General features: G+C 50.4%; 1 protein-coding gene and 1 long non-coding RNA gene across 2 annotated transcripts; one reads left to right on the top strand and one right to left on the bottom strand.

The window, feature by feature from the left end:
• Window positions 1–3,456: 3,456 nt before the first annotated feature.
• LOC311525850 (uncharacterized protein) lies at window positions 3,457–6,422 on the bottom strand. Its single transcript, XM_084638248.1, has 2 exons — window positions 4,517–6,422; window positions 3,457–3,951 (listed from the first exon to the last, which is right to left on the bottom strand). The coding sequence occupies exons 1-2, from the start codon at window positions 5,076–5,078 to the stop codon at window positions 3,611–3,613; spliced, it is 903 nt and encodes a 300-aa protein (XP_084494374.1). The 5' UTR covers window positions 5,079–6,422; the 3' UTR covers window positions 3,457–3,610.
• Window positions 6,423–6,520: 98 nt separating this feature from the next.
• On the top strand, window positions 6,521–10,605 carry LOC311526513. Its single transcript, XR_014713038.1, has 2 exons — window positions 6,521–8,398; window positions 8,687–10,605. It is a non-coding gene; the product is annotated as an uncharacterized lncRNA (long non-coding RNA).
• Window positions 10,606–11,053: the final 448 nt, after the last annotated feature.

The raw sequence follows: 11,053 nt of genomic DNA, 5'->3' as shown, positions 1-11,053 counted from the left end.
AACGTTCTATCAAGTTCTGTAGCACCCTCATGCACAGAGATGTAACAATTTCTCATTGGGTTTGCTGAGATTTCTCAGACAGCAACCAAGTTGTCTCTGTTCTGTGTAATTTCTCAACAAACCTAGGGAGATGTGTTCCAGAAACAATGCGCCTCACCCATTATGGAAGTTAGTAACGTTCCTATTTCCCTTCCGTTTAAAGCAAAGTGGCGCATGGTCTCAAAAGCCCAGGTCAACTGTCTGTCACCAGGCGACTCTGCCCGGCCGATAGGACGAGTCACTGCCACTCGGACCACAGGCTGCATTTCAGTAAACCCCTCACCTTTGCTACGCAGCTGCAAGTTACCGGCCACAGCCAGCTAACCTCGCCGAGCCCAGAGGCTTGAAGGAGGGGCTAGGCACGTGGAGTCGGAGCCCCCGGGGAGGCAGGCGGGTACACAGCCATCTTCAAGCTGCAGGCCAGCTCCTTTGAAACAGCCACCGGTTCATCCTGCTGTGCCCCCTCCCGCGACTGAGGCCCAGACTCTGACCTGCCGCAATGCGGGCCTTTTAAAGGCCGCCAGGCAGCACCGGCTGCCCTCCTCTCTGCCGGGCAGCCCACGGCAGGGACCCGGCCGCCTGAACCCCACGCACCGGCCTGATCTCCCCGCACCTCCCTCCCGGGACCGACCCTCCCCGGCGGCTCGCGCAAAGCTGGGCTCGGGCCGCCGCGCCCGCAGGGGGCCGAGTCACCGAGCGGAGCCCTCCGGCTTCCCCAGCTTTGCCGCCCCGCCGGAGAGCAGCGGCGCCGGCAGCCAGCCCGCAGAGCGCGCGGCGGCGGAGCGGGCAGGCCGGGGCAGAGCAGGGGCCGCTCTCTGCCGACGTCCCGGGCTGCGCGCGCCCGCCCCGCTGCCCTCCCGGCAGAGCGCGGGGGAGAGCCGCCTGCGCCCGCTCCAGCTCCCAGCCTGGCGGAGGAGAGCCCCGGGCCTGCTCTTACCTGCTTCGGGGGGGTTCAGTTTTAAACCTCTGCCCCGAAAGCACACCGCCCCTGCCTCTTCTCCGCCTCCTCCCCCAAGCATGCTGCGGCCCCGCTCCTCCCCATCCCTCCTGGAGCAACCTGAGTGCCGGCAAACAGCTGACTGGCGGCGGGGGAAGCACTAGGAGAGAGGGGAAGGGGTGGGAATGCAGCAGGCTCTGGGAAGAGGCGAGGGAGGGGAAGCTTGGCTGCCGGTGGGTGCGGACCCTGCAGCAGGACTGGAGCCCCAGGAGCCAGCAGGATCATGCTTCTGCCCCCGCAGCTGCCTGGCCCTGGGCCCCCAGTCGTTGGGGGGCCTGGGGCTAGGGCATCCTGTGTTTTACTGTAAATCCGCCCCTACTCTGGGTTGATCTGTCCTCGTTCCGCTGTGTAAATCCAGGAGCCAAATAGTCATCCAGCGCCATTACATATTCGTCAGAGAACATGCAACCATTGGAAGCCAGACAGAAGGGCTTAAATACACTAGTTTTACCCCAAATCGTATTTTAAATCGATTTATTGTAACAGATGTAAATGCTTGTGTGGACACATGCAACCTGAGAACCTGCTTAGATTTAGGTTAAGTGCTTAATTTTAAACATGCGAATTATCCCAGTAAAATCGAAGGGAGAACTTGTGTGCCTATAAAGTGCAGCATACAGGTAAGTCTCGCTCAGAGACTTACCAACGATCATTTACTACTTTTCTCTGGAGGCCATGGCCAGTGTCAAATACAGTGTCTAAGGACAGGCAAGCTACATAGGAAAACCACAACAAAATATGCCAAATGACAAAGAAATTTACAAAAGTTGGAAGCCAGCCTGGCAGACTAAAAGCATTTGGTGTAAGTGAGGACCTAATAATTGCATTAATTCCTAAAAAGGAACAAGGAAAGTCTTAGGGTATGTCTACACTATGAAATTAGGTCAAATTTATAGAAGTCGGTTTTTTAGAAATCGTTTTTATATATTCGAGTGTGTGTGTCCCCACAGAAAATGCTTTAAGTGGATTAAGTGCATTAACTCGGCGGAGCGCTTCCACAGTACCGAGGCAGGCGTCGACTTCCGGAGTGTTGCACTGTGGGTAGCTATCCCACAGTTCCCGCAGTCTCCGCTGCCCATTGGAATTCTGGGTTGAGATCCCAATGCCTGATGGGGCTAAAACATTGTCGCAGGTGGTTCTGGGTACATATCGTCAGGCCCCCGTTCCCTCCCTCCCTCTGTGAAAGCAGCAGCAGACAATCGTTTTGTGCCTTTTTTCTTGAGTTACCTGTGCAGACGCCATACCCCGGCAAGCATGGAGCCCGCTCAGGTAACCGTCACTGTATATCTCCTGGGTGCTGGCAGACGTGGTACTGAATTGCTACACAGCAGCAGCAACCCATTGCCTTGTGGCAGCAGACGGTACAATAGGATTGGTAGCCATCATCGTCATGTCCGAGGTGCTCCTGGCCACATCGGCCAGGAGCGCCTGGGCAGACGTGGGTGCAGGGACGACATTAGAAGTGACTTGACCAGGTCATTCTCTTTAGTCCTGCAGTCAGTCCTATTGAACCATCTTATGGTGAGCAGGCAGGCGATACGGATTGCTAGCAGTCCTGTTGTACCGTCTTCTGGCAAGCTCTGGTGGATCACAAGGGATGTTTCACCAACATCAACGTGGGATGGCCAGGAAAGGTACATGACGCTCGCATCTTCAGGAACTCTGGTCTGTTTCAAAAGCTGCAGGAAGGGACTTTATTCCCAGACCAGAAAATTACTGTTGGGGATGTTGAAATGCCTATAGTTATCCTTGGGGACCCAACCTACCCCTTAATGCCATGGCTCATGAAGCCGTACACAGGCAGCCTGGACGGTAGTCAGGAGCTGTTCAACTACAGGCTGAGCAAGTGCAGAATGGTGGTAGAATGTGCATTTGGACGTTTAAAGGCGCGCTGGCGCAGTTTACTGACTCGCTTAGACCTCAGCGAAACCAATATTCCCACTGTTATTACTGCTTGCTGTGCGCTCCACAATATCTGTGAGAGTAAGGAGGAGACGTTTATGGCGGGGTGGGAGGTTGAGGCAAATCGCCTGGCTGCTGGTTATGCGCAGGCCGACACCAGGGCGGTTAGAAGAGCACAGGAGGGCGCGGTGAGCATCAGAGAAGCTTTGAAAACCAGTTTCATGACTGGCCAGGCTACGGTGTGAACGTTCTGTTTGTTTCTCCTTGATGAAACCCTCCGCCCCTTGGTTCACTCTGCTTCCCTGTAAGCTAACCACCCTCCCCTCCTCCCTTAATCATTGCTTGCAGAGGCAATAAAGTCATTGTTGCTTCACATTCATGCATTCTTTATTCATTCATCACACAAATAGGGGGATGACTACCAAGGTAGCCCAGGAGGGGTGGTGGAGGAGGGAAGGAAAATGCCACACAGCACTTTAAAAGTTTACAACTTTAAAATTTATTGAATGCCAGCCTTCTGTTTTTTGGGCAATCCTCTGTGGTGGAGTGGCTGGTTGGCCGGAGGCCCCCCCACCGCGTTCTTGGGCTTCTGGGTGTGGAGGCTATGGAACTTGGGGAGGAGGGCGGTTGGTTACACAGGGGCTGTAGCGGCGGTCTGTGCTCCAGCTGCCTTTACTGCAGCTCAACCATACGCTGGAGCATACTGGTTTGATCCTCCAGCAGCCTCAGCACTGAATCCTGCCTCCTCTCATCATGCTGCCGCCACATTTGAGCTTCAGCCCTGTCTTCAGCCCGCCATTTACTCTCTTCAGCCCACCACCTCTCCTCCCGGTCATTTTGTGCTTTCCTGCACTCTGACATTATTTGCTTCCACGCATTCATCTGTGCTCTGTCAGTGTGGGAGAACAGCATGAGCTCAGAGAACATTTCATCGCGAGTGCGTTTTTTTTTCTTTCTAATCTTCACTAGCCTCTGGGAAGGAGAAGATCCTGTGAGCATTGAAACACATGCAGCTGGTGGAGAAAAAAAAAGGGACAGCGGTATTTAAAAAGACACATTTTATAAAACAATGGCTTTCAGGGTAAACCTTGCTGTTAACATTACATCCATAGCACGTGCTTTTGTTACAAGGTCGCATTTTGCCTCCCCCCACCGCGTGGCTACCCCCCCTCCCCGTGGCTAACAGCGGGGAACATTTCTGTTCAGCCACAGGCAAACAGCCCAGCAGGAACGGGCACCTCTGAGTGTCCCCTGAAGAAAAGCAACCTATTCAACCAGGTGACCATGATGTTATCTCACTCTCCTGAGGATAACACAGAGATATAAAGAACGGATGTTGTTTAAATGCCAGCAAACATACACTGCAATGCTTTGTTGTACAATGATTCCCGAGTACGTGCTACTGGCCTGGAGTGGTAAAGTGTCCTACCATGGAGGACACAATAAGGCTGCCCTCCCCAGAAACCTTTTGCAAAGGCTTTGGAAGTACATCCAGGAGAGCCGCGAATGCCAGGGCAAATTAATCATTAAACATCCTTGCTTTTAAACCATGTATAGTATTTTAAAAGGTACACTCACTGGAGGTCCCTTCTCCGCCTGCCGGCTCCAGGAGGCAGCCTTGGGTGGGTTCGGGGGGGACTGGCTCCAGGTCCAGGGTGAGAAACAGTTCCTGGCTGTCAGGAAAACCGGTTTCTCCACTTGCTTGCTGTGAGCTATCATCTTCTTCGTCCCCATAACCTGCTTCTGCGTTGCCTCCATCTCCATTGAAGGAGTCAAACAACACAGCTGGGGTAGTGGTGGCTGAACCCCCTAAAATGGCATGCAGCTCATCATAGAAGTGGCATGTTTGGGGCTCTGACCCGGAGCAGCCGTTCACCTCTCTGGTTTTCTGGTAGGCTTGCCTCAGCTCCTTAAGTTTCACGCGGCACTGCTTCGGGTCCCTGTTAAGGCCTCTGTCCTTCATGCCCTGAGAGATTTTGACAAAGGTTTTGGCATTTTGAAAACTGGAACGGAGTTCTGATAGCACAGATTCCTCTCCCCATACAGCGATCAGATCCCGTACCTCCCGTTCGGTCCATGCTGGAGCTCTTTTGCGATTCTGGGACTCCATCATGGTCACCTCTGCTGATGAGCTCTGCATGGTCACCTGCAGCTTGCCATGCTGGCCAAACAGGAAATGAGATGCAAAAGTTCGCGGTTCTTTTCCTGTCTACCTGGCCAGTGCATCTGAGTTGAGAGTGCTGTCCAGAGCGGTCACAATGGAGCACTCTGGGATAGCTCCCGGAGGCCAATACCATTGAATTGTGTCCACAGTACCCCAAATTCGACCCAGCAAGGCCGATTTAAGCACTAATCCACTTGTCAGGGGTGGAGTAAGGAAATCGATTTTAAGAGCCCTTTAAGTCGAAAAAAAGAGCTTCATCGTGTGGACGGGTGCAGGTTTACAACGATTTAATGCTGCTAAATTCAATCTAAAGTCCTAGTGTAGACCAGGGCTTATTCTCCAACAGAGGCGGAGAATCTTATTCTCTCATAAGAGAAAGTCCATTATTAAATAGATCTAGTGTATACCTGGCAATAGGGTTATCTGAGAGGAAGGATGGCCCAGGGGCTGGGCACTGAGCTGGGTTCAAGTCCCCTCTCTGCCACAGACTTGTGTGACCTGCAGCAGGTCACTTATCCTCTCTGTCTCAGTTCCCTACCTCCGAAAAGGGCCCAGACTTGAGGTGGCTGGTAGTGTTGGTATTAAAGGCAGGGAACTGACAGAAATCCACTAGGTGCTGGAAACAGGAGGTGAGGAACAGGGTTCTGCATGCTGTGGTTGGGCTTGTTTTGCCATGGCACAAATGTTTAAATATTAAACAGAAATCCATCTGTTTCCCTCTATCCGCACAAAGAAACTAAACATGTGAAAAAAGCTTTCACAACTGGCATTTGTCAAACGTTTCCAAGATCCAATCCTTCCCTGAAAAAATACCATTCAGCCAGATCTGGTACACTAATTGAGGAAACCAGATGTGAGCAGCAAATTCCCACGGTAACAGATCAGAACAGCAGCTCCTCTTAACATTAGCTATTGAACTGATCTATTATGGTGGCCTTATGTGATGATCATGAACTAAACCAGATCTAACAGTGTCAGATTTGGGGACTTTATGCAAACATAATCCGATGAGGTACAGTACGGACATTTGCCAGTCCACATGATGAATCAGTATACATCTATATTTCATGAAAAAAACTTTGTATTAGAGACACAGTAATGCAGCCTCATCCCCCAACACACACGTGGAGAATAATATAAACCTACAGTTCAACAATTGCATTGCTTCAGTTTTGAAAATAATCTCTTATCGACATACAGATTAAATAGATCAATTAATTCCGTTTCAAAGACACAATTTAACATTGAAAACCGGCATATGGCTATCGCTCAGACTCAAACCAGAGCCAGCTTTACAAGGGGAAAGTTAGAAATTGTAGTAATCCGATTCATTTATTATTTACATGATTTACAAAAATCGTGACAAAAACATATTTTATATCATTGTCCTCAAAAATTCCTTTTTTAAATGGGTCGTTAACAAAATACCCCCAAGAAATTATTAATCTGCCAGATTTTGGAGAGGATTAGGAAACTGTACCTACATTTTATTAAAAATTAGTCAAATACATCCACAGCCAGGGTTTTAATCTTTAGAGCTACACTGCTGTACTTTCCCATCTGTGTTTATGTAAACTGTAAAATCATCCTGGATCTCCCCACTGTTTTGTAAAACCGCTTCGGGTTGTTCAGGATTTCTAGCAGGAGTCGTGTTCATATTTAACCCACGACATCTTCTCCATTTGAGGAGAAATAAAGATGTATTTCCAAGTGGGAATTCCTTGCCCGAAATCGACACATTTGGCAGCTGGGCAAAATTTCGGAGCCCAGGATTAAAACAACCAAAAAGGACTAGTTTATGCCTCCATGGAGAGATTCTCTCAGGTCACACTGTATTCAGAGAGGCAACGTGGTAGCGGGACTTTCTTGAGGGTAAAAAGACAAAGGGGGATCCTGATTCTGCTTTTTGCGGGTTTCAGTGGGAGTAGGTTCGGACACAAGCGGCTTCACGTGAATCCAACTTGATTAATAAACAACTTTCCTGCGGGTCAGCTAGGGGAGCACAGTTTGAATAGCTGGACAGTATTTGTTGTAGTGTTTTTTTTAATCCCTGTCATTTGGGGATGCCACCGTTCCTCGTACTAGGACCCAGTCCCTCGGCACTCGCCTACCAAGTCACTGCCTAAATAGCTCACGTTAATGGAACTGCTGCCGGGTGTTACATTCCGAACGCTCTCTTCGCACCCTGGCTGTGTGTAGACAAACCCTCTGCCGTGGTTAGCACTTTGACCGCGTCCAATGATAGCAAACAAGGCCAAGTGACTGATCTGACTCAATTCAGCTCCCTCGAAAGTCAGTGGAAAGAATCCGATTGACTTTCCTGCCAGCTGGAAAAAGCAGCATTGAAACTCCTGGCCAGGAAAGTGGGGAGAGACCCCTGTACGGTTCCATTGCGTTAACGACTTCACACATACACCTTCTTTCCCGTCGCCAGTGCACCTGTCACACGCCCAGAGATTAGCGTCCTTGCAGTTTTTTTTTTTTTTTTTTGCTCTGAAGATCATAGCAATTGAGCAGATTAACAGAAACAGCGAAGTTAGATGTATGTGACCGACACAGCCAGAGGCAGCCGCGTGCTGGGTGGACGGAGCGCTGTTCATAGCCGCTCGCGGAGACACTGGATGCAGCCCCGCGGCCCCGACAGGCGCAGAAGCGTAACAATTGAATCTGATGAGGCTGCTGGCCGCTTTGCGCCGGGATTGTCTGCGGGCCCTCCAGCGGCATAGCTACAGCCCCATACGTTGGTAACTACAAGCTGCCCACGCGTATTGCGGAACTGCCCGAGCAAGCGGAGGGAGAGCCTTGCCGTGCACACTGTGCGCTCCGCATTACGAACGCTCCGATTTGCCTTGAATGAGGTAATACGCATTTCGCCAGACGTGCGAATTGCACAGACACAGACTCGGCAGGGCTGAGCCCGCTGCCCGCTCCTTACAACCAACCGCAAGCAGGACCCTGAGATTGTAAAACCGCACCTCACCGCCAGGCACGGCCGAGCGGCGCGACGCCTTGCAGCGCGCTAAGGGCGGTGCTCGCGGCTCGCGCGTCGGAGGGCGCGCGAAGAAGTCCTGATGCCCGCGCTTGGCGCCGGGCGGCCAACGGGCGCTTCGCCATTGACTTCAGCAGCAGCCTGGCCCGGGGTAGCGGCAACTAAAAATAAGTGGAGTGCGGGGCTGTCACTTAAAGGCGAGCCGAGCAAGCACTGCGTTCTGCAGTTCCTGCTGCTGATTTATGAAAGGCGTCAGGGCATCGGAAGAGCTCTGTTATTGTACAGCTCCGAGCACAATAAGGAACAGGTATTTTTAATGGGGATACACTCTCCGGTCACCACAAACCAGGGACCTGCCTCAGAACATCGTCACGGGAAGGGCAAAAGGTAGCAGCCCTGTCTAGGGAGCTGCAACTTTAATAATAGGATTCAGTTTGCTGTTACCTGAATTTTAATTGTAAAGAGTAGGGTGACCAGATGTCCCTATTTTAGAGGGACAGTCCCGATATTTGGGGCTTTTTCTTCTATAGGCGCCTATTACCCCCCACCCCCACCCCCGCCCCGATTTTTCACACTTGCTGTCTGGTCACCCTAGTGAGGAGTCTACTTTCCGGGAGCCGCTTCTGGTCAGGATGTCTGCTGCAGGAGTCACACAGGAATCAGTCTCGACATAAAAACAGCCCTACTGGGTCAGACCAAAGGTCCATCTAGCCCAGTGTCCTGTCTTCCGACAGCGGCCAATGCCAGGTGCCTCGGAGGGAATGAACAGAACAGGTAATCATCAAGTGATCCATCCCCTGTCGCCCATTCCCAGCTTCTCGCAAACAGAGGCTAGGGACACCATCCCTGCCCATCCTGGCTCATAGTCATTGATGGACCTATCCTCCATGAACTTAGCTAGTTCTTTTTTGAACCCTGTTATAGTCTTGGCCTTCACAACATCCCCTGGCAATGAGTTCCACAGGTTGACTGTGCATTGTGTGTAGAAATACTTTCGTTTGTTTTAAACCTGCTGCCTGTTAATTTCATTTGGTGACCCTAGTTCTTGTGTTGTGAGAAGGAGTAGATAACACTTCCTTATTTACTTTCTCCACATCAGTCATGATTTTATAGATCACTATCATATCCCCCCCACACACACACACACACCCCAAGTCATCTCTTTTCCAAGATGAAAAGTCCCAGTCTTAACCTCTCTTCACATGATAGCTGTTCCATACTGGTAATAATTTTTGTTGCCCTTTTCTGAACCTTTTCCAATTCCAATATCTCTTTTTTTTGCTATGGGGCATCCACATCTGCACACAGTATTCAATATGTGGGCATGCCTGGCATGCCTGAGGGAAGAGTTTAGGGATGCTATAACAAAGAAAGAAGATGTGTGTTTCCAGTTGAGGGAAACCGAGAAACAGCGGGATAACCTAAAGGGGCATCTCAGAATAGGGCACAGCATGAGACCTCCCTACCACTGAGGGTTGTAGGCTTGAGGGGAAGGGGGTGTGATGGGGCATCTGCCCTACACTGGGCTCTAAGGGGTTAATAGAGCCCTAGGGAGGCTGCACAGGAGGCAGCCAGTCAGGGCCAAGCAGGTCCATATAAAAAGGGAACTGCAGGGCAGAGGAGGGCAGTTCTCTGCAGGGAGCTCAGGGAGGAAGGATTTTGTCTCTGGAGGATTGAGCAAACTGTCAACACCCTGGACAGAGAAGTGCTGCTAGCAGGGAGCGAGAGACAGCTCCTGGCTGCCTGCTGGGGTTTGCAGGCTGCGGCCCTGAGGCAAGGACAAAGAGGATGCTGGGGTGTGATGTTGTTGACATAATCTGGGACTGTATAGATCATTGTTGCAACCAAGATCCTGTAGTTGCACCAAATCTTGTATAAAGGGGGTCAAATAAGGTGTCTAAGACAAGGTTATGGTCTGCTGGTTATGATTATGCTGTTTATGTGTATCATTTTTGTCGTTAAAGTTATGAATATTAGCTCTATACTACCTGTATTTCAAACTTACGCTATGCTCCTGGGTGACACCCCAGACAAGTTGGTGTCAGCTCTGCCTAGCCTGCTTGCTGGCCCATTAAGGACTACCAGCTATGCAACTGACTCATTCAGAGAAGGCGGATACGCCTTGTGACTCAGCAAAGTATGCAGGGACTTGCCCATGTGACTCCAAACTCTGTTTTGCTGTAATTTTCCACAGTAAGAACAAAGAGATGTTCTTACACCTGGAAAAAGACTATAAAAGCCTGATGCCTCGTCTCCATCTTGTCTTCAATCCTGCTTCAGACCTCTGGAGGAACTTTGCTACACTGAAGCTTTGAACCAAGGACTGAAAGACCCATCTCAGCTATGGATGTACTCCAGAGACTTGATTTGAACCTGCAGTTTATTACACCACTGCTACAAGCCTGAACCAAGAACTTTACCATTACTGTATGTAATTGATTCCATTTAACCAATTCTAGCTCTCATCTATATCTTTTTCCTTTTACGAATAAACCTTTAGATTTCAATTCTAAAGGATTGGCAACAGCGTGATTTGTGGGTAAGATCTGATTTGTATATTGACCTGGGTCGGGGGCTTGGTCCTTTGGGATTGAGAGAACCTTTTTTCTTTTACTGGGGTATTGGTCTTCATAACTATTTGTCCCCATAATGAGTGGCACTGGTGGTAATACTGGGAAACTGGAGTGCCTAAGGGAATTGTGTGTGTGACTTGTGGTTAGCCAGTGGGGTAAAACAAAAGTGCTCTCTGTCTGCCTGGTTTGGTTTGCCTTAGAGGTGGAAAAACCCCAGCCTTGGGCTGCAACTCCCCTGCTTGAAGCAAGTTGTCCTGCATTGCCACTCTCAGTTGGGTCTCGCCAGAACCAGCGTCGTTACACGGGGCCATAAGGAAGTGGCAAGAAAATTTGCTGCAGTAGCCACTTTTTAAGGGAAGTGGCTGAACGTGGACTGCAGGTCCCCTGGA

This window comes from Lepidochelys olivacea (genome assembly GCF_965140295.1).
Source record: "Lepidochelys olivacea isolate rLepOli2 genome assembly, chromosome: 9".
Lineage (NCBI taxonomy): Eukaryota > Metazoa > Chordata > Testudines > Cheloniidae > Lepidochelys > Lepidochelys olivacea.
This window is presented reverse-complemented; position numbering and strand designations above follow the sequence as displayed.